General features: G+C 39.9%; 1 protein-coding gene across 1 annotated transcript in view; it reads right to left on the reverse strand.

Moving 5' to 3' along the window:
- The window catches only part of LOC126094658 (angiomotin-like protein 2), a 166,409-nt gene that overhangs the window by 91,908 nt on the left and 46,810 nt on the right, over positions 1-27,691 (reverse strand). Inside the window, exon 6 of the mRNA XM_049909167.1 lies at positions 3,421-3,559. Within this exon, the coding sequence (XP_049765124.1) occupies positions 3,421-3,559 (139 nt within the window). The remainder of the gene's footprint in view (positions 1-3,420; positions 3,560-27,691) is intronic.

The following is a 27,691-nucleotide window of genomic DNA, read 5'->3' on the forward strand; positions in this document are numbered from 1 at the left end:
TACTGTAGGATTAGTTTGACGTCTCACACAAAATTTTCCTCCGAATCACACACACACATGAAATTCTCTTGGATCACACAGTCAATTCAATTCTGAAAGGTTGGTGGCACGTGTAAGGCACTTTTTTCATTAAGTGTCCTGGAACATTGGTGAAAGGATGTGACTCTGAATGTCTACGTCAGCTTTAAAGATCATAAAAAGGCCTATAACTAAAAAACAGAAAAAAATAGACTAATAAAACATTCCTCAATAAACTGGTACTGATTGCAATGATTTACATGTAATCACTAACCAATACTGGCCCAGATTGCAGACGTCAATAGTGGTCAAGGAACTTCAGAACAGCCTCAATCATGAAATGTGTTCATCAAAACCCTGTATCACTCTCTTTTGTTCAACATTTATACTTAAGTAATTTTTGAGAAAGCACCCATGAAAAATTGTGGAGGGCTCACAATAAAAGGGAAATTAATTAATCACATCAGATATGTAATGACACTGTCATCATCATAGCAAACAAACTACAGAGGCTGGAAAAAGATGTGTAAACATCACGAGAAATGTTTGCCTGAATACTAATGCAGATATTAGGCAAGCCTGAATATTGTGCTGTGCCACAGAAGACAACTATGCAAGTCTTCAACATGCTGCAAGTGCCTTTCGTGGTCAGAACAGTGTTCTGTGTAGTCGTGAGTGCATTATGTTAGGACCAAGTAACTTCAAACGTGAGCAAATTGTGGTACTCATATGCTGGATGCTTCCACAACCTAAGAGCAGAATTGTTTGGTGTTTAATGAAGCACTGTATTCATACTGCATATGGGAAAAGTGGAAAACCTTCATCAGCACAGCCACAACACAGATGAAAGTGTGTGATCACAACATATGGTCACTGAAGAGGATTGTGATGAAAAATAGGACGACAACACCCACGAAAAGTCACTGCAGAACCAATTGGTGCACAAGCGAACATTATCAGCACCAAAACATCACAAAGGGAGCTCCATTTGTAGGGCCAGCTGGAATTCCAAAACCACACATCAGTGATGCAAATGCCTGTAACAGGAAAACATGGTCCCAAAGCCATAAAACCTGGACAGTGGAGCAATGGCAGAAAGTCATTTAGTTGGCTGAGTCCTGTTGTACACTGCTTACCACTTCTGACTAATTTTACAACACACAAGTAAAACATGGCAAGTGTTTGGGATGATTTGCATAGCTTTGGCATTGTATTCCATGGGCCCCATGGCTGCTCTGCAAGGTGGCATTACTGCCAAGAGTTAGATGATCATTTTGGCTGATCAAGTCCACCACATAGTGTTTGTTCCCCAATGGTAATGCTGCATTCCAAAACAGCATGCCCCTATTCACACAGCTCTCATCATCTAGGACTGAGTTTGTGATCACGAGTATGAATTGTTGCATCTCCCTAGCGACCATTCACCAGAATCCGTTATTATTGAGTCTCGACTTATCTATTACCCCTTCAAAGATTAAAATCATGGAATTCTTCAAAAGGGAAATCCAAACAAATCTCACAATACAGGGTCCCATTGGAACAGTCCAGGAAACAATTCATCAACATGGAGAAACAGTGAAACCACAGTTTGCAACTGAGAAGCATATTTCATTGATGCTCTGCTCTCCTTTATGGGGATGTGAAACATGGACCTAGGACCCAAGTACTGAAAAACGAATGGAGGCCTTTGAAATGTGTGTGTATCGTCGTCTCTAATATATACCTTTGATACTGGCAATGTCAAGTGATGTGGTTGTTTATTCTATAAAAAAGCAACATGAACAGATAGATTATAAAACAAAGAAAAAACAATACCTGGAACATATTACGATGGGCAAAAAAAATCAATTATTACAACATACAAATCCATCCAAAAATTCCAAGACTGATTTTTTTCCAGGTGTAAAAGTGATGTCAGCACAGTAACTACACTGGCAGCTTGAATTACAGATGTCCTTTTCAATCAGTACAGATGTGCGTCCAACCAGTCAGTAGTGAACAGACAGTATGAAGTAGTGGACACGCGGGCATAGTGTTTCAATGTTGTCGCATCACAAATTGCAATGGAGCAACATACCTATATCAAGTGTTCTCGAATTTTCCAGAATGTTTTGAAGAAGAAAAAAGTGTGTGCAAAGTTTGCCTCGCACATCTTGACTACTGAAGAAAAACAATGACACACAGACACCTGTTGTGACTTGACTGAAATGCAAAATACGAACAATTCTTTTCTGGAAAAAAATTATAATGCATGACTAGACTACTTGTTATCACTGCAAACCTGCCACAAAACAAATAAGAGTAGAAATTCGGATTAAGCGTCAATGTTTTGACAACGTAACTAACATTCCAATGTGCGAGTTGGACAACATCTCGAAGAAAGACTTTTCTGACAATTTCACGTGGATGCATGAATGTTCTGTGCATTGAGTAGTTACAGGAGACTATGTAGAACATCCGAGGTATTAAAACCATGATCTTAAATTTTCTCTTTTTTTTATTAATCCAGTCTCAAAATTTTTTGGACTGATGGGTTATTGTTGAAGGAGACAGAGACTCATGACACAGACATCTGGAGATGGCACAGTGATACACCAGAAAAATCTTTCTGTGATGTGCTGTCAAGATCAGTGGATCAACAACCTTTGCAAGGAGATGATAGCTTAAGAGATTGGATTTTTTATGAATAATACTTCAACTATTGGTATACCCTTCTGTAGTATGCTCAACAAGCATATCTAGGACAACTGTTCCTGTGTAGGACCATCATCAAAACAATATGCACAAAAATGGAATTATCAACCTGTGCGGATTAAGAAGAATTCCCACTCACCACAAGAGAAAGTGTTCTGCGGCAGACAGGTACAGTTAAATGTAGAAAGTTGAAGCCGCACCTCAAGACTTAGAGATGACAGTAGTGTGTGTGTGTGTGTGTGTGTGTGTGTGTGTGTAAGCGCGCACACTCCTGTGCTTCTACATCTGACAAAAGAACTGTCCAAACTTAATAATATTCTACAGCCTATCTTAAACGTGCCTGTCTGCTGCTCAATGCCTCCTCTATGTGATCAGTGGAAATCTGTACTAATTTGCGTTATTGTTATTCTAGCCAAGATTATTCACTGTTTGAACTGTCATCCGGGTTGGACATTCAGAGAGAGCGCGCGCGTGCGCGCCCACACACACACACACACACACACACACACACACACACACACACACACACACACCCCAACGCAGATCATCTAATATTTCTCCTTTCCACAGTTGTAATCCTGTCTAAATTTAAAACAGCAACTGTTGTCGAACTACAGACATTTATCATAAAGTGCGGTACCAAATTTAATACAATTCATAGTTCTGAAATTCAATAAAAATTGTCATGCAAAAAAAAACTGGATTTACCTTCTGTGATTTTGCCACTTTTTGATAGCAAGTTTCAAGTTCTAATTTTAGCGAGCTATTTTCTTGGATCAGGATTTCAACCATTTCTGCTGGTGGCCAAACATCCCTCCTCACATCCTCACGTCCATTTGTTTTTGGCCTGTAACAGAAAGAGTTTGCTTAATTCTTTTTCTCTCAAACACTACCCCTCACATGACAATGTGAAATTCTGCAAGTAATACAAATAACTGTTTCTGTTAAGGAAGTAGCCACAACAGACTGGGTAAAAGGTGCATGTTGGAGTTTGGTTACTGTGGAACTTGAGATGTACGTTTCATGCTGCATTCAGGTCCTGATGAAATCCGTAAAACACAAAAACGGTAAAAAAATTGCAAATCTTCTGGACAAAAAGCAAAAGAAGGAATGAGAACAAAAATAAAGTGAGACGAAAAAATAAAATTGAAGAGCCAGAGAACTGAAACCCAGACGGTGGTCGGAACATGCAAACTTGAATGGTGTAGACAAAAAGCATTGTTCTGCATCGTAATGCAAAAAAAATTATATTGGAGAAACCAACATTTGGCCACAATTACAGTGGCATTCTTCCGAGCCTATTGATGTATGGTTTCTTTACACTATGATGTGGTACAATACTCAGAAAACTTTTATCTCAACTAATTCTGCTTGCAGCAGTCTATGTAATTATACTGAATGGTGTAGCGAGGACAGAAGTGACCTTTCCACAGTGTGTCACAAAAGTTATGAGCCATTAGGTGAAAAGTGACTGGTAGGTAACATGGATGCACAGAGCAAGGGATAAAAGGTATTAACATAAATAAATAGATGAACAAGAATGAAGACGACAGAATAACACACCAGAATGAGATTTTTCACTCTGCAGTGGAGTGTGCGCTGATATGAAACTTCCTGGCAGGTTAAAACTGTGTGCCAGACCAAGACTCGAACTCGGGACCTTTCCCTTTCGCGGGCAAGTGAACTACCATCTGAGCTACCCAAGCACGACTCACACCCCATCCTCACAGCTTTACTTCCGCCAGTACCAGTCTCCCACTTTCCAAAATTCACAGAAGCTCTCCTGCTTTCAGAGTATAATGTCTCTATCAACAAAACTTTCAAGTCCACCAACACTAGGTACACTGGTACCTCCACGTACAACAGCTACAGTAAGCCAGCCATTTCCATGTGAAAATGTATCATTAAGGTCAATACTAAAATTAAGTCTACAACCACAGAAAACACACGTCACCAACAAATTTTACATATTCACATACACCTTTACCTTTAACCCAAATAAACACAGACTCATTTACAGATATCTTTCTCTTACTACAGTATACAAAGACAATGGCGATGGTGACATATATGCAGATTTACCAAAGTCTTTATTTGCAAGTTCGGCCACATGGTAGGTCCGATAGGCGATAATGTCTATCAACAAAACTTTCAAGTCCACCAACACTAGGTACACCGGTACCTCCACGTACAACAGCTACAGTAAGCCAGCCATTTCCATGTGAAAATGTATCATTAAGGTCATTTTCACATGGAAATGGCTGGCTTACTGTAGCTGTTGTACGTGGAGGTACCGGTGTACCTAGTGTTGGTGGACTTTAAAGTTTTGTTGATAGAGACATTATCGCCTATCGGACCTACCATGTAGCCAAACTTGCAAATAAAGACTTTGGTAAATCTGCATATATGTCACCATCGCCATTGTCTTTGTATACTCGTAGTAAGAGAAACATATCTGTAAATGAGTCTGTGTTTATTTGGGTTAAAGGTAAAGGTGTATGTGAATATGTAAAATTTGTTGGTGACTGTACTTTGTACTTTCATAAATAAATGCATATGTATTCAAAATGATCTGTAGTTTTTAATTCCAAATAGTACATCTAGAACTGGGGACTCAAGGAGGCAACAGTGTGTTTGTATATTTCTGTTATCGCTTGACCTTCTTGACCTCCCTATCTCGTCCGGCTTACGCAATCGTGGGTACTCACGCCCCATCCTCACAGCTTTACTTCCGCCAGTACCCGTCTCCCACTTTCCAAAATTCACAGAAGCTCTCCTGCTTTCAGAGTAACACACACTTACAAAATGAAAGAATTTGCCAGCATCTCCCACATCCATGGTCTTTCTACCATGAAACACTACATTTCTCACTGTCACCAATTCCCCAACACTTCCTTAAAAATCCTTTTGGCATATGGTACTCCTGGTGTGTTGGCTTATATTTAAAGAAGGGCAGCAGCTTCAATACTACTTAAGTTTTCTGCACTATTAATTGCTAGCGCAGTGCTTAAACCCCCCTCTCCAGCCCCCCCCCCCCCCTCAAACAACCCGAGTCAGAGTGCTAGGGTTCCACTGTCCTAAATACTCACTCTTCCTTTATTGTACTTACTGGAAAAGGCACTTTTTTTACATAAGGGCATATAAAATAAACATTGATAGCACTTCATATATTGTGTGGAATGTCAAACTTGATCGGAAAGCATGGAAGTCTGAGAACAGTGACACCAGTGTGTCCTTGCTAGCTTAACTGGTTATGCAACTTACCTGCAGCAGTGTAAGGTGGATTTATGGACTGGACTAATAGCATTCCTACCTGTGGATTGCAAGTGCACACTTGTGACCACCAGCTACTACTTTGCTGCAGTCAAGTGTCATCTATCCTGTTTCTAATGTACGTCTAGCTTATCTACAACAGCAGTTAATTTTTTTATGTTTTTTTCTTTTTTTAAATACAAGTTTTCACTTTTAGAATGATTCCTCTCAAAATCAATTTTATATCGTGAACATTTTTAATCTTATATTTGCAATCTAAGAGTTACAAACTTTATACTATTATGTAATTAACTGCAGCCTTCAGTTCCAACAACTAGAGTGCAGATAATGGTTACAATTTGTATACAATGAGTAGATGTGGAATTGTTCTGTGGAAACCTCAGTCACCAGATTTTCCATCTCTTGACTGTTTTCTGTGGGATACTATGAAGACTATAGGTACACTACTCTTGTAACATCAGAGGGCCTTTCGCACATGTCCAGAATACAACTGAAATGCTGAATACACATTCACACTCATTTCACTCTGTCTGTCAAAACTCACATTGCCCATGTATATTCTGGGTAAAGTAGAAGAGCAAAATTGTGTGTTGTTTTTGTCACGTTTCATATATATCCTGAACCCTGGTTTTGGAACGTGTCAGTATAAAAAGTTAAATACAAAATTCAAACAATATAACATTCTCTCTTTGATAAATTTGATGGAAGATACAAAAATAATCTGCTGTATAAAATAGGCTCTATAGCACCTAGGGACAAGCAAGCAGTCTGGTAATAATGGAATAGGAAAATTTTTGCTGGGAAGCAGTCCCGACCTCTCCCCATGCAATTTCCATACTGTTGGAGCCTTGAACAAAGACATAAGTGGCCATCTATTTACTTTGGGTGAAGAGGTGCACTCCTGGGTACAATCATGTTTCTGCAGTCAACCACAAAGATTTTTCCACGAAGTAATTGACTATCTTGTCTCTCAGTGAGATAAATGTATTAACAGTTAGAGATACTTTTGAAATAATAAACAGTTTACACATTTTTTCCCCAACTAACTCGTTTCAATTTGAATGCCCTTATAACAGACAAATTCAACCTAGCTAGACTTGTCAAGGACCTACTCTCCTTTTCCCAACCCTTGTAACAGGAACATGTATCTGCCACCAATCCCTCGAACCAAAGCCAACACTGAACCCTGCCTCTCCCAGTTCATGCCACCATCCAAACCATGACACCCCCCCCCCCCCCCAATCACCTTCCAGGAAAACCTTACCTCCAACTTGACTTCACCATCCTTCCCCAGATCTTTTCCTAAGAACACCATACAAAAAAGGACAGCCATACGCAATCTGAAAACAGATCCTGATCGTATCATCCTACCTAGAGACAAAGGTTCCACCACTGTTTTATGAACTGTACTGACTACTGATGGTAGGCTTCTACAAAGTGTCTGACGCCCTCCACCCATAGTCTCTGCCAAAATGATCCCACCCCATAAGTACAACATAACTTCAATCCCTTCTTAAAGCCTTAGGCCTTATCAGAACTTCCCAGCTGAATTCATTTCCCTCCTCAACCCTACGACACCTCACACAGCCACCTTCTATGTGCACCCCCAAATCCACAAACCAAACAATCTTGGATGCTTCATTGTAGCTAATTATTGTGAGCCACTGACAGAATTTCATACCTCAATGACCAACACCTCCAACCAACTGCCCACAATCTAGTTCCCATGTCAATTTAACAACCACTTTCTTCACTACTCTCCAGCATCCCCAACCCCTTACCTCCTAGATCCCTACTCATCATCAGTGTTGAAGCCACTTTCGTATACACCTATGTCCCTCATGCCTATGGCCTTGCTGTTCACGAACACTACCTCACCCAACATCCTTCAGACTCCAAAGTTGCTACCTCAATCCTCATTCAAATTATTCACTTTATCCTAGCACCCAACAACTTCCCCTTTGATTGGAAGTATACAAACAAATCTGCAGCACAGCCATGGGCACCTGCATGGGTACCTCCTATTCCAACCTGTTAATGTGCCATCTAGAGGAAATCCTCCTCCCAAAATCCCAAACACCTGGTCTGGTTCAAGTTCACTGATGGTATCTTCATGATCTGGACTCAGGGCTAAGGCACCCTATCCTCATTCCTTCACAACCTCAACACCTTCTCTCCCATCCACTTCATCCACTCATCCTAAAACTAACATGCCATATTCCTGGGCATTGACCACCTCTTCTCTGATGGCTGCATCCCTACCTCTGTCCACATTACAGCCACCTATCAACAAAAGTACCTGCATTTCAAACAGCTGCGCTCCTTTCCACACAAAAAAGTCTCTTCGACAGCCAGGCTACCTGGAGATGGTGTATATGCAGTGACAAGAGTTCCTTTGTCCAGCATGTTTAGGGCCTCACAAAAGCCTCACAGACAGACACCATCCCCAGACCTAGACTGCAAACAGATCTCCCGTACCATATCCCCACACAGCCCAAAGAACCAGCTACATACAAGTGTCCCCACTCATCAACCAATACCACACCTGGCTGGAAAAAAAGTCCTCCTTCGATTATCTACACTACTGGCCATTAAAATTGCTACACCAAGAAGAAATGCCGATGATAAACAGGTATTCATTGGACAAATATATTATACTAGAACTGACATGTGATTATATTTTCACGCAATTTGGGTGCATAGATCCTGATAAATCAGTACCCAGAACAACCACCTCTGGACGTAATAACAGCCTTGATATGCCTGGGCATTGAGTCAAACAGAGCTTGGATAGAGTATACAGGTACAGCTGCCCATGCAGCTTCAACACTATACCACAGTTCATCAAGAGTAGTGACTGGCGTATTGTGATGAGCCAGTTGCTTGGCCACCATTGACTAGACGTTTTCAATTGGTGAGAGATCTGGAGAATGTGCTCGCCAGGGCTGCAGTCTAAAATTTTCTGTATCCAGAAAGGCCCGTACAGGACCTGCAACATGCAGTCGTGCAATATCCTGCTGAAATCTAGGGTTTTGCAGGGATCGAATGAAGGGTAGAGCCACAGGTCTTAACACATCTGAAATGAAACGTCCACTGTTCAAAGTGCCGTCAATGCGAACAAGAGGTGACCAAGATGTGTAACCAATGGCACCCCATACCATCGCCGATGATACACCAGTATGGCAATGACGAATACATGCTTCCAATGTGCATTCACCGCAATGTCATCAAACACAGAGGCGACCATCATGATGCTGTAAACAGATACTGGATTCACACGAAAAAATGACGTTTTGCCATTCGTGCACCCAGGTTCGTTGTTGAGTACACTATCGCAGGTGCTCCTGTCTGCGATACAGCGTCAAGGGTAACTGCAGCCGTGGTCTCCGAGCTGATAGTCCATGCTGCTGCAAACGTCGTCGATATGTTCATGCAGATGGTTGTTGTCTTGCAAACATCCCATCTGTTGACTCACAGATCGAGACGTGGCTGCACAATCTGTTACAGAAATGCGGATAAGATGCCTGTCATCTCGACTGCTAGTGATACGAAGCTGTTTGGATCCAGCACGGCGTTCCGTATTATCCTCCTGAACCCACCGATCCCATATTCTGCTAACAGTCATTGGATCTCTACCAACACAAGCAGCAATGTCGCGATAAACTGCAATCGCGATAGGCTACAACTCAACCTTTATCAAAGTCGGAAACGCGATGGTACGATTTCCCCTCCTTACACGAGGTATCACAACAACGTTTCACTAAGCAACGCCAGTCAACTGCTGTTTGTGTATGAGAAATCGGTTGGAAACTTTCCTCATGTCAGCACGTTGCGCGTGTCGCCAACCTTCTGTGAATGCTCTGAAAAGCTAATCATCTGCATATCACAGCATCTTCTTCCTGTCTGTTAAATTTCGCGTCTGTAGCACATTACCTTCATGGTGTAGCAATTTTAATGGCCAGTAGTGTATCATCACACCCTGAAAATAAGTATCGTTCTACCCAAGATCCTTACCACCCCTCCGAAAGTGGTGTTCTGTCACCCAACGAAACTCCACAACATCCTAGTCCACCCCTTTTTGTTTCCTTGACTGGTTTGATGCAGCCCACCACGAATTCCTATCCTCTGCCCCCTTTCATCTCAGAGTAGCAACTACACCCTACGTCCTCAGTTATTCCAATCTCTGTCTTCCTCTACAGTTTTTACCCTATACAGTTCCGTCTAGTACCATATAAATTATCCCCTGATGTCTTAATAGGTGACCTATCATCCCGCCCCTTCTTCTTGTCAGTGTTTTCCATATTTTCCTTTCCTCATCAATTTTGCGGAGAACCTCCTCATTCTTTACCTCATCAGTCCAACTAATTTTCAACATTCTTCTGTAGCACAACATCTCAAAGGCTTTGCTTCTCTTCTGTTCGGGTTTTCCCAAAGTCCATGTCTCAGTACCATACAATGCTGTTATCCAAAAATACATTCTCAGAAACTTCTTCCTCAAATTAAGGCCTATGTTTGATACTAATAGACCTCTCTTGGATATAAGTGCCCATTTTGCTAGTGCTAGTCTGCTTTTGATGTCCTCCTTGCTCCATCCATCATCGATTATTTTGCTGTCTAGGTAGCAGAATTCCTTAACTTCATCTACTTCGTCACCATCAATCCTGATGTTAAGTTTCTCGCTGTTCTCATTTCTGCTACTTCTTCATTACTTTTGTCTTTCTTTGATTAACTCTTAATCCATATTCTGTACTGTAGTGCTTCGAGAATTTATGTGTAAATTCTAGAACCACTCTGCCTACCAACAACTCTAACACCCAATATTCTAGTTGTGAGTGCGAGAAAGGAACCCTATTTACTGTGCATCACTTGTCTGTTTGTGCAGGTTTAAGGTTTATCGTGAGACGACTGTAGACGCGGTGATCGAAAGGCACTGACAAGTTTTTGCTGGTCACGCCATGGAAGCCGTAGTGAAAGAACAAGGAGTGTTTATGTATTGTGTGCTGTTTTATAACTTTAACTATTGTAGTGGAAAAAAAGAACAGTTGAAATATTGTTCATTAATGCTCGTCTTGGACTTTGAGAGGATAACGTGTATTTAGATTCAGAAAGAGAATGGACTTGGTTTTTAAGCCAAATTTCTATAATGTGTAAATGAACTTTGTTTCTAGCCTTTGGATACGCGAGGAGACTTACTTGACAGCGCTTGTCTATGTGGAGAATGAGATGTGTGTAAGTTTCATGTTTAAATATACATCGTTAAGTGAAGCAAAAGAAACAGTATACGTCTGTTTATTTTTATAAGTAGAAAACGTCTTGAGAAATTCCTGTTCCTAGCAAATATAGTTTGGAGAAGAAGAGAAAAGGGAGGTTGCAGCAGCAAGCTAACCAGCAAGGAAAGTCGGCTGACAATCTCAAGTAAGTAGTATCATTAAAGAAGTGGGAGTTTACACACATACTTCGCCACTTTAAGTCGTCCAAAGCATTAAAGTACTCATTAGACTGCTCATTCCATTCAGAAGACCATGTAAATATTTTTCACTTTCACTCAGGATGGCAATCTCATCAGCGAATCTTATCTTTCATATCCTTTCACCTTGAATTTTAATCCCACTCCAGAACCTTTCCTTAATTTCCACCATTGTTTCTTTGACATACAGATTGAACAGCAGGGGCAAAAGACTGCATCCTTATTTTACACCCTTTTTAATCTGAACATTTTGTTCTTGGTCTTCCAGACTTACTGTTCCCTCTTGGTTCTTGCACATATGGTACCTTACCCATCAATCCCTTTGGCTTACCCCTATTTTTCTAACTTCTTGCACTATTTTATACTGTCAAATGCTTTTTCCAGGTAGACAAATCCTATGACCATGTCTCAATTTTTCTTCAGTCTTGCTTCCACTATCAACTGCAACATCAGAACTACCCCTCTGGTGACTTCACCTTTCCTAAAGCTAGATTGATCATCACCTAACAGACCCTCAATTTTCTTTTCCAGTCGTCTGTACATTATTCTTGTCAACAACTGGGATGCAGCTGTTAAGCTGATTGTGTGAAATTCTCGCACTTGTTGGCTCTTGCTTTCTTAGGAACTGTGTGGATGACATGAAGCTGAACATAAAATGCTTGATTTCAATGGTTCCTTCACAATCTGGACCATCTGTGTCCTCCCCTTGTAGCAAAAAAAGCACTGTGTCCTTGTAGGAGAGACAGAGGCGAACGAGTGTACCAGAACTTACCCATTTCACTACTACTAGCACCATGTCATCATAATGTACCTGCGCTTAGCATACAAAGTATTGCGCCATAATCTAAGAGTGAAATTAAAAATCAAAATAACTTTACCAAAATTTGTTAATCTATGATTCAGTAGATTAATGTTAACACTGAAGTTTCAGAGCAATCTAATGAATATGTTTCGTAAAATACATTATCTTAAGAATAAAATAAGGGGTGCTAAATAATGAAACGAAAAAGCTAAATACGTTCAGGATTTGCAAAGGTATGTCACGATCAAAAGCTACAAGTCTCAACTTGAACGGAGCAACACATTAGTCAAAAATCGGCATTTTTACAAAAATTTGAAGGCACTATATATGAGAATCATAAAAATGAAAATTCACATTCAGTCTCAGTTTTATGTAAAAACATTAAGTATGTGACTCCATTACACTACCTCTATTAGTTTTTAAAAATTAAATTTGGAACAAAAACGTCTCTATTCATATTAGATTAAATATCATTTGCATTTGTTAATAGAAAGTTCTAATTACAGCACTTGATTGTGTTCATAAAATAACACAGCTGTACCAAATTCAAGACTTAATGGTAAATAACAATCACTACAAGGAATCTTAAAGAGACAGTTCAGATGTCACATTCTACCGTCGGTTCCGTTCTAAAAATTCTAGTCAGAGACGTTTAAATGCAGTCGAGCTAAAACTTTTTCAGTAACCAAATCAAAATTAACTTTTCTATGTAAAAAACACATTCATTAATATGTACCCGAGAAAGAGGCTATTTAGATGCTGCTATCTGTACCTAGAACGGTTGATAGCAGATGTTCCATTTGGCAGTCTGCTGCACCCATAAATAAATACAGCCAGAGTGTCAGTAAGGGGAGACACTTCATACCAAACTATCAATCTATCTGCATCAGTCAAAGGCTGGCATACGCTGAGCCTCAGATGACATCAGATCTAGGATGTGAACATGCGAACACTGTACACGGTCCTATGGAAGTAACTGTTCGTGTGCCACCCATAATGTTGACAATACCGTATGGCAAGTGGCAAGATTATTTTCCACTTTTAAGGCAGACATTTAATTCTGATGATTAAAAGTCACGGTGATAAACTATTTTACTTGGAACTTGCCACAGAGGTCACCTCTGAACTGCTAATAGCACTGTTCCCGATATGGACATTGTTGTTGTTGTGGTCTTCAGTCCTGAGACTGGTTTGATGCAGCTCACCATGCTACTCTATCCTGTGCAAGCTTCTTCATCTCCCAGTACATACTGCAACTGACATCCTTCTGAATCTGCTTAGTGTATTAATCTCTTTGTCTCCCTCTACGATTTTTACCCTCAGCGCTGCCCTCCAGTACTAAATTCCCTTGATGCCTCAGAACATGTCCTGCTAACCGATCCCTTCTTCTAGTCAAGTTGTGCCACAAACTCCTCTTCTAGTCAATACCTCCTCATTAGTTATGTGATCTACCCATCTAATCTTCAGCAGTCTTCTGTAGCACCACAGTTCAAAAGCTTCTATTCTCTTTTTGTCTAAACTATTTATTGTCCATGTTTCACTTCCATACATGGCTACACTCCATACAAATACTTTCAGAAACAACTTCCTGACACTTAAATCTATACTCGATGTTAACAAATTTCTCTTCTTCAGAAATGCTTTTCTTGCCATTGCCAGTATACGTTTTATATCCTCTCTACTTCGACCATCATCAGTTATTTTGCTCCCCAAATAGCAAAACTCCTTTACTACTTTAAGTGTGTCATTTCCTAATCTAATTCCCTCAGCATCACCCGACTTAGTTCAACTGCATTCCATTATCCCCGTTTTGCTTTTGTTGATGTTCATCTTATACCCTCCTTTCAAGACACTGTCCATTCCGTTCAACTGCTCTTCCAAGTCCTTTGCTGTCTCTGACATAATTACAATGTCATCGGCGAACCTCAAAGTTTTTATTTCTTCTCCATGGATTTTAATGCCTACACCGAACCTTTCTTTTGTTTCCTTTACTGCTTGCTCAATATACAGATTGAATAGCATCGGGGAGAGGCTACAACCCTGTCTCACTCCCTAATAAATCAGAACATTATTATTATTTCTTTCTATTCTCAGACGTTATGTCTGGTCAAAAATGGACAGTGACGCGGACCTCGATCAAGTGTGACTTCCTTTTACCTGTACGGTATATGTTATATTGCATTTAGGAACTTTCGGGTCATTGAACATGTATCAATAATTACAGATTTCTGTAGTTGTATATATACGTTTGGATGTATCTGTATTGCATTGACGCACTGGTGGATATTGTGTGGTATTACTCCTGTAGTTGATAGTATAATTGGTAAAATGTCAACTTTATCCTGATGCCACATGTCCTTGACTTCCTCAGACAGCTGGATTTTTCAATTTTTTCTCCTGTTTTCTCCTGTATATTTGTTTTATTGGGTATGGATATTTCGATTAGTTGTGTTAATTTCTTCTTTTTATTGGTGAGTATGATGTCAGGTTTGTTATGTGGTGGTGTTTTATCTGCTATAATGGTTCTGTTCCAGTATAATTTGTATTCATCATTCTCCAGCACCTTTTGTGGTGCATACTTGTATGTGGGAACGTGTTGTTTTATTAGTTTATGTTGTATGGCAAGTTGTTGATGTATTATTTTTGCTACATTGTCATGTCTTCTGTATTTGCCAGTACTGCACATTCGCTTGTGATGTGATCTACTGTTTCTATTTTTTGTTTGCGAAGTCTGCATTTATCTGTTGTGGTATTGGGATCTTTAATAATATGCTTGCTGTAATATCTGGTGTTTATTGTTTGATCCTGTATTGCAATCATGAATCCTTCCGTCTCACTGTATATAGTGCCTTTCCTTAGCAATGTGTTGGATGCGTCTTGATCGATGTGTGGCTATATTAGGTGATGTGGGTGCTTGCCATGAAGTGTTTTCTTTTTCAATTTACTTTCTTCGTATCTGTTGATGTTATGTGATCTAAAGGGTTGTAGAAGTGGTTATGAAATTGCAGTGGTGTAGCCGATGTATTTATATGAGTGATTGCTTTGTGTATTTTGCTAGTTTCTGCTCATTCTATCAAGAATTTTCTTAAATTGTCTACCTGTCCATAATGTAGGCTTTTTATGTCAATAAATCCCCTTCCTCCTTCCTTTCTGCTTAATGTGAATCTTTCTGTTGGTGAATGTATGTGATGTATTCTATATTTGTGGCATTGTGATCGTGTAAGTGTATTGAGTGCTTCTAGTTCTGTGTTACTCCATTTCACTATTCCAAATGAGTAGGTCAATATTGGTACAGCATAAGTATTTATAGCTTGTGTCTTGTTTCTTGCTGTCAATTCTGTTTTCAGTATTTTTGTTAGTCTTTGTCTATATTTTTCTTTTAGTTCTTCTTTAATATTTGTATTATCTGTTCCTATTTTTTGTCTGTATCCTAGATATTTATAGGCATCTGTTTTTTCCATCGCTTCTATGCAGCTGTGGTTATCCAATATGTAATCTTCTTGTTTAGTGTGTTTTCCCTTGACTATGCTATTTTTCTTACATTTGTCTGTTCCAAAAGCCATGTTTATATCATTGCTGAATACTTCTGTTATCTTTAGTAATTGGTTGAGTTGTTGATTTGTTGCTGCCAGTAGTTTTAGATCATCCATGTATAGCAAATGTGTGATTTTGTGTGGGTATGTTCCAGTAATATTGTATCCATAATTCGTATTATTTAGCATGTTGGATAGTGGGTTCAGAGCAAGACAGAACCAGAAAGGACTTAATGAGTCTCCTTGGTATATTCCACGCTTAATCTGTATTGGCTGTGATGTGATGTTATCTGAATTTGTTTGGATATTAAGTGTGGTTTTCCAGTTTTTCATTACTATGTTTAGAAACTGTATCATTTTAGGATCTACTTTGTATATTTCCAATATCTGTAGTAACCATGAGTAGGGTACACTATCAAAGGCTTTTTGGTAATCAATGTATGCGTAGTGTAGGGACCTTTGTTTAGTTTTAGCTTGATATGTCACCTCTGTATCTATTATCAGTTGCTCTTTACATCCTCGTGCTCCTTTGCAGCAGCCTTTTTGTTCTTCATTTATAATTTTGTTCTGTGTTGTATGTGTCATTAATTTCTGTGTGATGACTGAAGTTAATATTTTGTATATTGTTGGTAGGCATGTTATGGGGCGATATTTAGCTGGGTTTGCTGTGTCTGCTTGATCTTTAGGTTTCAGATAGGTTATTCCATGTGCAAGTGTATCAGGGAATGTGTATGGGTCTGCAATGTAACTGTTAAATAATTTAGTTAGATGTGAATGTGTTGAGGTGAACTTCTTTAGCCACTAATTTGCTATTTTATCATTTCCAGGGGCTTTCCAATTGTGTATAGAATTAATTGCTTGGGTGGCTTCATGTTGCAAAATTATCACTTCAGGCATTTGTGGTATCATCTTGTATGTGTCTGTTTCTGCTTGTATCCACCGTGCATGCCTGTTATGTTGTACCGGGTTTGACCATATGTTGCTCCAGAAGTGTTCCATGTCTGTTATGTTTGGTGGATTGTCTATTTTAATGTGTGTGTTTTCTATTGTCTGGTAAAATCTCTTTTGGTTTGTGTTGAATGTTTGGTTTTGTTTCCTTCTATTTTCACTTTTTTTGTATCTTCTAAGTCGTTTGGCCAATGCTTGCAATTTCTGCTTTTTTTCATCTAATTGCTCTATTGCTTCTTGTTGTGAGATTTTACCTAACCTTTTTCGTTTTTTGTCTGATATTTCATTTCTTATAAATTGTGTTAGCTGTCCGATGTCTTTTCTCAGTTTTTCTATTCTGATCTGTAGCCTGTGTTGCCATGCTGGTTTTGTGGGTTTCTTCTGTGTGTTGGTTTGTTCTGATCTCTGCCTAGTGTGTATATTTAGTGTAGTGAGTGCTCCTATATAAACCAGTAGTTGTAACTCTTCCATAGTTGTGTTTTCATTTATTTTGTTGTGTATGATTGTGTTGATAGTTTTTATTGTTGTTTCGACTTGTGGGTTATTTGGCGGTCTATGCAAGAATGGTCTAACGTCTGTATTTGTGTCTTTGTATTCTATATATGTCAGCTGAAATTTCTCTTCTATATCTAAAACATGTGTCTCTTCGTGTTCTATTTGTGCTTGTTCTGGTGGCTGTCTTAAGATTTCGTTTTCCTCTGATTGTTTAATTGATGCGTGTTGTTCTTGGTTTGTTTGCTCTGGGATGTTTGAGTCCATTACTGTATTTTCTTCTTCTTCTGATTGCACATTATTTTGTTCCAGTATTTGTTGTACTTGTTGTTTGATGTTTTCTAATTCTGACTGGGGTATCCTGTTATTTTTTATTATTACACGGATCTGATCAGCTAGTCGTTGTTCTGTTAAAAATTTTAATTCCGGGTATCTGGTAATAAATGTTGTGTATACTTGTGATCTGTATCCAGTTGTGTTGGTTCCTAGGTTTGTTGCTTGGTAATAACAGAACATGAGGTGTCGATTAACTTCATCTGACCATCTCATCCTCTGTCTTTGTTTTCCTTCTAGGGTGGTTGCAGGAAGCATGTCCTGCAAAACACCTCTATTTGGATTTATATCATTTTCCAGTTGGCTAGCAGTGTCGTTACCATTGTGGGCGGGCATAGGGTTCAAGCGTCGTCCCCGACCATGACAGCGCTTATCCGAGGCTTCTTTAGTTCTGTCCTGAACCAAGTAATCACACTAAAAGGGGGGTTAGCCCTATTAGTGGTTTGTTCTTTTCGTCGCCTTTTACGACTGGCAGAACATACCGGAGGTCTATTCTTTTCCCGGGCCTCCACGGGGGTTATTATTATTATTATTAATGACATCGACATCATCATCATCATCATCCAGTTAAAACATCTACATCTACATGGTTACTCTGCAATTCACACTTAAGTGCCTGGCAGAGGGTTCATTGAACCATTCTCATACTACTACTCTACCATTCCACTCAAATGGTGTGTGGGGAAAAAGGAACACCTAAATCTTTCCGTTCGAGCTCTAATTTCTCTTATTTAATATGGTGATCATTTCTCCCTACGTAGATGGGTGTCGACAAAATATTTACGCATTCGGATGAGAAAGTTGGTGATGGAAATTTCGTAAATAGATCTCGCCGGAAAGAAAACTGCCTTTGCTTCAGTGACTGCCACCCCAACTTGCGTCTCATATCGGTGACACTCTCATCCCTATTGTGCGATAACACGAAACGAGCTGCCCTTCTTTGCACTTTTTCGATGTCTTCCATCTATCCTACAAGGTAAGGATCCCATACTGCGCAGCAATATTCCAGCAGAGGATGGACAAGTGTCATGTAGGCTGTTTTAGTGGGTTTGTTGCATCTTCTAAGTGTTCTGCCAACAAAGCGCAGTCTTTGTTTCACCTTCCCCACAATATTATCTATGTGGTCTTTCCAATTTAAGTTCCTTGTAATTGTAATACCTAGGTATTTAGTCGAATTGACAGCCCTTAGATTTGTGCGATTTATCGTGTACCCAAAATGTATCGAATTTCGTTTAGTACCCATGTGGATGACCTCGCACTTTTCTTTGTTTAGTGCTAATTGCCACTTTCCGCACCATACAGAAATTTTCTCTATAACATTTTGTAATTGGAATTGATCGTCTGATGATTTTACTGGACGGTAAATTACAGCATCATCTTCGAACAATCTAAGGGGGCTGCTCAGATTATCATCTAGATCATTTATGTAAATCAGGAACAGCAGATGGCCTATGACACTACCTTGCGGAACACCAGATATCACTTCTGTCCTACTTGATGATTTACAGTCTGTCACTACGAACTGTGACCTCTCTGAGAGGAAATCACAAATCCAGTCACATAACTGAGACGATACTCCACATGCACGCAATTTGATTAATAGTCACTTCTGAGGAACGGTATCAAAAGCCTCCTGGAAATCTAGGAATATGGAATCGATCCGAGATCCCTTGTCGACAGCACTCATTACTTCATGGGAATAAAGAGTTAGCTGTGTTGCACAAGAACAATATTTTCTGAATCCATGTTGGTTATGTATCAATGAATCATTTTCTTCAAGGTGATTCATAGTGTTCGAGTGCAGTACATGCTTCAAAATACTACTGAAATTGAGGTCAGTTATATGGGTCTGTAATTCAATGGCTTTCTCCTATTTCCCTTCTTGAACATTGGTGTGACCTGTGCTACTTTCCAGTCTTTAGGGACAGACCTTTCGTCAAGTGCACGGTTGTATATGATTGCTAAGAAAGGTGCTATTGTGTCTGCATACTCTGAGAGGAACCTGACTGGTATACCACCTGGACCGTAATACTTGCCTTTCATAATTGATTTGAGTTGTTATGCAACACCTAAGACATCTACTTGTATGTCACTCATGCTGGAATATTTACTTCATCTTCTTTCGTGAAGGAATTATGGAAAACTGTATTTAGTAACTCCGCTTTAGTGGCATCACCATCGGTAACATTTCCATCGCTATCGCACAGTGATGGTATTGACTGTTTTTCGCCACTGGTGTACTTTACATACGACCAGAATCTCTTTGGGTTTTCTACCATATTTTGAGACAACATTTCATTGTGGAAACGATTAAAAGCATCTCGCATTGATGTCCGCACTAAATTTCAAGCTTCCGTGAAACTTAGCCAGTCTTGGGGATTTTGCATTCTGAATTTGGCATGCTTTTTTCATTGCTTCTGCAACAGTGTTCTGACGTGTTTTGTGTACCATGGTGGGTCAGTTCAGTCTCTTATTCACTTATGCGGTATGCATCTATCTATTGCTGTCGATACTGTATCTTTGAATTTGAGAAATATCTAGTCTACACTTACATAATTAGCTAGGAACGAATGGAGACTCACTCATAGGAAGGCATCAAGCAAATTTTTATCTGCTGTTTTAAATAGATATATTTTGCATTCATTTTAGTGGTTTTCGTTGGTATGGTTTTGAGCCTCGCTACAATGACCTTGTGTTCACTAATCCCTGTGTCCATCATGACGCTCTCTATCAGATCAGGATTATTTGTGGCTAAGAGGTCGAGTGTATTTTCGCAACCATTTACAATTTGTGTGGGCTCATGAACTAATTGTTCAAAGTAATTCTCAGAGAAAGCTTTTAGTACAATTTTGGAAGATGTTTTCTGTCTACCACCGGCTTTGAACATGTATTTTCGCCAACAAACTGAGGGTAGATTGAAGTCTCCACCAATTATAACTTTGAGTGGGATACTTATTTGTAATGGGATTCAAGTTTTCGTTGAAGCGTTCAGCTATTATATAATCTGAGTTTGGGAGGAGGGGGGGGGGGGGGGGTGTCAGCAGAAGGAGCCAATTATTATTTTGGTACGGCTGTTGAGTATAACCTCTACCCATAGTAATTCACAGGAACTATCTATTTCAACTTCACTACAAGATAAACGCATGAACGCATTATCGTGGCCAAGATAGATACGAAGCCCGCGCCTACTAAAGTAGTACAAGTTTATAAGCCAACTAGCTCTGCAGATGACAAAGAAATTGAAGAAATGTATGATGAGATAAAAGAAATTATTCAGATAGTGAAGGGTGACGAAAATTTAATAGTCATGGGTGACTGGAATTCGGTAGTAGGAAAAGGGAGAGAAGGGAACATAGTAGGTGAATATGGATTGGGGCTAAGAAATGAAAAAGGAAGCCGCCTGGTAGAATTTTGCACAGATCAAAACTTAATCATAGCTAACACTTGGTTCAAGAATCATAAAAGAAGGTTGTATACATGGAAGAAGCCTGGAGATACTGACAGATTTCAGATAGAACACATAATGGTAAGACAGAGATTTAGGAAACAGGTTTTAAATTGTAAGACATTTCCAGGGGCAGATGTGGACTCTGACCACAATCTATTGGTTATGAACTGTAGATAAAAACTGAAGAAACTGCAAAAAGGTGGGGATTTAAGGAGATGGGACCTGGATAAACTGACTAAACCAGAGGTTGCACAGAGTTTCAGGGAGAGCATAAGGGGACAATTGACAGGAATGGGGGAAAGAAATACAGTAGAAGAAGAATGGGTAGCTTTGAGGGATGAAGTAGTGAAGGCAGCAGAGGATCAAGTAGGTAAAAAGACGAGGGCTAGTAGAAATCCTTGGGTAACAGAAGAAATATTGAATTTAATTGATGAAAGGAGAAAATATAAAAATGCAGTAAATGAAGCAGGCAAAAAGGAATACAAACGTCGCAAAAATGAGATAGACAGGAAGGGCAAAATGGCTAAGCAGGGATGGCTAGAGGACAAATGTAAGGATGTAGAGGCTTATCTCACTAGGGGTAAGATAGATACTGCCTACAGGAAAATTAAAGAGACCTTTGGAGATAAGAGAGCCACTTGCATGAACATCAAGAGCTCAGATGGAAACCCAGTTCTAAGCAAAGAAGGGAAAGCAGAAAGGTGGAAGGAGTATATAGAGGGTCTATACAACGGTGATGTACTTGAGGGCAATATTATGGAAATGGAAGAGGATGTAGATGAAGATGAAAAGGGAGATACGATACTGCGTGAAGAGTTTGACAGAGCACTGAAAGACCTGAATCGAAACAACGCACCCGGAGTAGACAACATTCCATTAGAACTACTGACGGCCTTGGGAGAGCCAGTCCTGACAAAACTGTACCATCTGGTGAGCAAGATGTATGAAACAGGCGAAATACCCTCAGACTTCAAGAAGAATATAATAATTCCAATCCCAAAGAAAGCAGGTGTTGACAGATGTGAAAATTACCAAACTATCAGTTTAATAAGCCACAGCTGCAAAATAGTAACGCGAATTCTTTACAGACAAATGGAAAAACTAGTAGAAGCCGACCTCGGGGAAGATCAGTTTGGATTCCGTAGTAATGTTGGAACACGTGAGGCAATACTGACCCTGCGACTTATCTTAGAAGCTAGATTAAGGAAAGGCAAACCTACGTTTCTAGCAATTGTAGACTTAGAGAAATATTTTGACAATGTTGATGGGAATACTCTCTTTCAAATTCAGAAGGTGGCAGAGGTAAAATACAGGGAGCGAAAGGCTATTTACAATTTGTACAGAAACCAGATGGCAGTTATAAGAGTTGAGGGACATGAAAGGGAAGCAGTGGTTGGGAAGGGAGTGAGACAGGGTTGTAGTCTCTCCCCGATGCTATTCAATCTGTATACTGAGCAAGCAGTAAAGGAAACAAAAGAAAAATTCGGAGTAGGTATTAAAATCCATGGAGAAGAAATAAAAACTTTGAGGTTCGCCGATGACATTGTAATTATGTCAGAGATAGCAAATGACTTGGAAGAACAGTTGAACGAGATGGACAGTGTCTTGAAAGGAGGATATAAGATGAACATCAACAAAAGCAAAATGAGGATAATGGAATGTAGTCGAATTAAGTCAGGTGATACTGAGGGAATTAGATTGGGAAACGAGACACTTAAAGTAGTAAAGGAGTTTTGCTATTTGGGGAGCAAAATAACTGATGATGGTTGAAGTAGAGAAGATATAAAATGTAGACTGGCAATAGCAAGGAATGCGTTTCTGAAGAAGAGAAATTTGTTAACATCGAGTATAGATTTAAGTGTCAGGAAGTTATTTCTGGAAGTATTTATATGGAGTGTAGCCATGTATGGAAGTTAAACATGGACGATAAATAGTTTGGACAAGAAGAGAATAGAAGCTTTTGAATTGTGGTGCTACAGAAGAACGCTGAAGATTAGCTGGATAGATCATGTAACTAATGAGGAGGTATTGAATAGAATTGGGGAGGAGTTTGTGGCACAACTTGACAAGAAGAAGGGTCCGGTTGGTAGGACATGTTCTGAGGCATCAAGGGGTCACAAATTTAGCATTGGAGGGCAGTGTGTAGGGTAAAAATCATAGAGGGAGACCAAGAGATGGATACACTAAGCAGATTCAGAAGGATGTAGGTTGCAGTAAGTACTGGGAGATGAAGAAGCTTGCACAGGATAGAGTAGCATGGAGAGCTGCATCAAACCAGTCTTAGGACTGAAGACCACAACAACAACAACAACAACAACAAGATAAACTACTATTAACAGACACAAACACACCACCACCTACTTTATTTAATATACCCTTTCTGAACATGGTTTGCGGCTCTGTATAAATTTCAGCAGAATTTATCTCCAGCTTTAGCCAGTTTTCTGTTCCTATTGGAACATTACAAGTCAAGATAGCTGTAACGGAACTTGAATAGTGTAAAGTTATCATTAAAAATGCACGGCGCGCGATTTGTTACGATTTGGTTGGTCATAATAGTAGTAACATGCTTTTGAATACAATTAAAATATAACAGCGATACCTGTTTAGTGTTATTAGAAATAATATGTAGTAAATTAATGAGTAAGGTAGCCGATCCTATAAGAAGAGTGTTTTGCTTTATATTGACTAAGCCAAGGATACGGCGTCTTTTTTTTTCCGTTTACTCTTAGGAAAAAAAATAAAAATAAAAAAAAAAGTAAAGAAGTGCTAATTGTGCATTGTGAAAAATATAGGGGTGAATTTTAAATAGCTATTTTTTTTTAAATTATATCGCGGAGAGCGGGCTTCAATTTATAAAAAGGAGAAAAGCTATATCATTATCATTGACTGTTGGTGTCAAGCAACCAAAACTGTTCATCAAAGGGTTTCGGTGAATGCGAAATGAAACTGTGAACGAAGTTATGTTAAATAAAGCAGAAGAGACAAGACAGTTTGGTCGTATCTGTTATTATTCCATAAACTGTAACATTTCTTCTCGTTGTACGAAGCCTTTATAGACGATTGTTATGACAATTTGCTTTGAAGGGATCTCGTTACGAGTTAAGTTTTGGGGACCTGGTCAAGAGGGGATAGTTCGTAGATCCTAACTACTGCAGCTATTCTGGAATCAGGTGCTACCGTGACCATTGTGTGTTGTCAATGGCTTAAGGTCATCATATCTCATGCTCTAAGATCAACGCACCTTTCCTCTTGGTATAACAGTGTCTCACGGTAACAATGACAATGCCGACAGCGAAGGAAGATACGGTAGACTATAACAATTTCAGCTTCAGTGCTTTCTATCAGCGCTTGAAGCTCTGGTACTTTTCCAACGCAGCTATGACAATTTACACCTACAATACCGACTGTTGCTTGGTCAAGTCTCGTCATTTCTTTACCATGTACCCTTAGAGACTGGAGCCCTTTCCCAAGACTGTCTAACCTAAAAAACCGCTAAGTCCACGCCACACAGCCCCTGCTATTCGTGTAGCCGCCTCCTGTGTGTAGTGGACACCTGACCTATTTAGCAGAACCCAAAACTTTTGTTTATAGTCATAGTTCCTGATCCCGCCGAGTAAATAGCACGTAGTAACGTTTTCTTTCAGAGATTACGAAGTGTAATGTGGACTTGTAGGCTGGAAATTATGATCAGTATGTTCTCCATCACTTTCTGGCTGGCCGCAAAAATAGATATCAGGCTCTTGTAAACTGCAAAGCTATTTATTAATTTACCTGCCACCCCCCACCCTCCATCAGTTTTTCTGAATTTCGCAGATGCAAGTTACCTTACAATAGATTCTCAACTCCCGAAATCATTTCAGCTTCAACCTACGATAAAACTTACTGTCCTTGCACCCTTCACCCAACAGTTTACAACCCCTCTGCCCTTTCACCTCCTCCCAGTTCACATCCCCTCACCGTAACAGTGCACCGCTCTTTGCCACTGCAGTCACTGTTCTTTTCCCTTTCAGTGCTCCTCTCCTCTCCCGCCCCCTACTTACCCCACTAATTCCCCCACAGCCCCCAACACTGTGCCTGGCAGCCCTGTCCTGCCGCAAACTCTGCCAGTCAACGCTCCTCTCTTGCTGCACCTGTATACCCTGCTAATTCTCCCCCTTTCACATCCCATTCCGGACTGCTGATTTTGTTACAGGTCAGAGTTGTATTCTGGCCACAGTGACTGGAGACAGTGCTAATGTCTGCATCAGATGTGCCTGCTTGTGTGAATGTGTGTGTGTGAATGTGTGTGTGTGTGTGTGTGTGTGTGTTTGCTTTTCTGAAGAAGGCTTTGGCCGATAGCTCAATGTGTGACAGTATTTTCATTGTGCCTGTCTGCAAATCAATGTGCAATCCTTATGGTGAGTAGCAATCTATCCTTTTTACAATACTGTCAATGCCAAACATATTTTGTTGTGACAAGAGTACTATCTTCATGCTACAAATTTTTAGTGTATATTTAACATTTCTTGTCATGAACCTCTTATTTTTGGGGAAATACTACATAAGATTTCTGGGCTTCAATAAACCAACTACAAGACTACAAATGACAGTTCCTTTGCAGAGATTGAAACGTTTATGCAAAGTTGAGTGTAAAACTGTAGCACAGATGAACATAGAACTATTCAATCAGAATGTCCAAATTTTCCCCCACAAGTTTTGGTGTGACGTCATAAGCGAGTGACTGCGTGTGAGATCGCTCTCTAAGTTTCCATATATTTTTAGGTTTCAGATACATATTTTAACAGTTTTTGTGGTAATATTTACTATGTAAGTGACGTATTAGTGGTTTCTTCATTCACCTCTGTCTTTCTTGTGTTGTGACCTGATGTTTGTGAGTGTTTCGTATCGAGCAACTTAACCTCTTGCCTGTGTTTACATTCCGCGCTGACCAGTTGCAGCTGTAGCGGCGCATCGAAAGCTAAGTACTAATTAATTGTTTGTGTATAGTGGTTTATTTAGGAACTTTAGTAGTCTTCAACCGGTGTTCTTGGTGTTTTCTGGTGAAATAGTTTCAGAAGAACCTTTTGGGAACTGTTTACAGCTTCGTTACTGTGTCATTAGACATTTGATTCTCTTTCTGTAATAGTCTTTTGTTATATTCACATTTGTTGTTTATTAATACTGTTAATAATAGTAGTTACTTCCCTTGTAGAGGAAGTTTGTGATTATTGTAGTCAGGTTTTTAACATCTTCTTATTGTAGTAGCGGAACTTAGATAAAGTAAAATTTTACCATGAGTGAGAAGTGTGGGCTTTGCCGTAGGTTCGTGAGTAGTGGATTGCGGTGTGAGACTTGTTTGAAGTATTTTCACTGGGGGGAATGCAATGGGGAAGCCAGTGGGCATTCTGGTGAGATCCTCTCCTGGAACTGCAGGTTATGTCGCAAGAGTAAATTGATAGAGGAGCAGGAGCGTAAGATCTGTGCCCTTCAGGTGCAGTTGAAAGACGCACAGGAGGAGCTAGATAGGATGAGGAGGGAGAAGGGGGTTGGGGAATGGGAGCTGGCTGTTGGCAAGAGATCTGATAGGAGAAGAAGATTTTCAGATAGTTTTACTATTGGTGCTAACAATAGATATGACCAACTGTCAGAGTCTAGTGGAGAGGAATCTCTAGTAGCTGTAGATGTAGAAAGTATGCAGCAGACCTCAGTAGTTACTGTGCCTAGAACAGGTGAAAAGTCGAAGAGGAAGAAGAAGGTTCTGCTGTTAGGTAGTTCTCATGGCAGAGGTGTAGGCCAGCAGTTGCAGGAAGTGCTGGGGAGTGAGTACCAGGTCACCAGCATTGTGAAGCCTAATGCAGGGTTGGCTCAGGTGACTGTTAACATAGGGGGGTTATGTAGGGATTTTACTAAAGAGGATCAGGTAGTGATTGTGGGTGGGGCTGGTAATAGTATTGATAGGGATGGGGAGTATAACATAGATGGTGACCTGGAAAAGATAGCCACTCAGACTGGCAACACGAATGTGCATTTCGTGGAACTGTTTCAGCGTCACGATCGACCTCATCTTAATACAGCCGTCAGGTGTAATAACATGAGACTTGGGGGTGCGCTGATGACAGAAAGCATGGGTCACATTTCAGTGGTGTCAGTGGAGTCTATCAGCAGGACGGGTTTCACTAGACACGGCGCTGCACCTCAACAGGTATGGGAAGGGGAGGTTGGCAAAGCTTATAGGTGATAGCATAGGTGGGGTTGGTGGGATCACTCATGGGAAAATTCCTGCAGTAGTGGGTGTTAGAGCTGCATCTTTTTTAGATTGAAGTCAGCTGATAGGTATTCCTGCTTAAGGGAAGTCTCTCTAACAAGGGAATCACTTTTGACAAAGCTTAGGTATCCGAGTAATGAGGGAATTAGTATATTTCATCAAAATATACAAGGTATTAGAGATAAAGTTAGTGTACTGCTTATAGATGTTGACTCTGAAATTATTGGTATATCTGAACACTTCTTAAATAAGGAGATAATTCAGAGGCTTCCTTGACCAGGATACAGGTTGGCTGGCTGCTTTTCGAGGAGCTCTTTGCGGTGTGGGGGAGTAGCCATGTATGTGAAAAACGGCATCGCATTTGAGTCAATTGATGTTTCAAAGTACTGCACTGAAAAGGTGTTTGAATGTTGTGCAGGTGTGGTTAAATTTAACG

Source organism: Schistocerca cancellata, chromosome 1 (genome assembly GCF_023864275.1).
Source record: "Schistocerca cancellata isolate TAMUIC-IGC-003103 chromosome 1, iqSchCanc2.1, whole genome shotgun sequence".
Classification (NCBI taxonomy): Eukaryota; Metazoa; Arthropoda; class Insecta; order Orthoptera; family Acrididae; genus Schistocerca; species Schistocerca cancellata.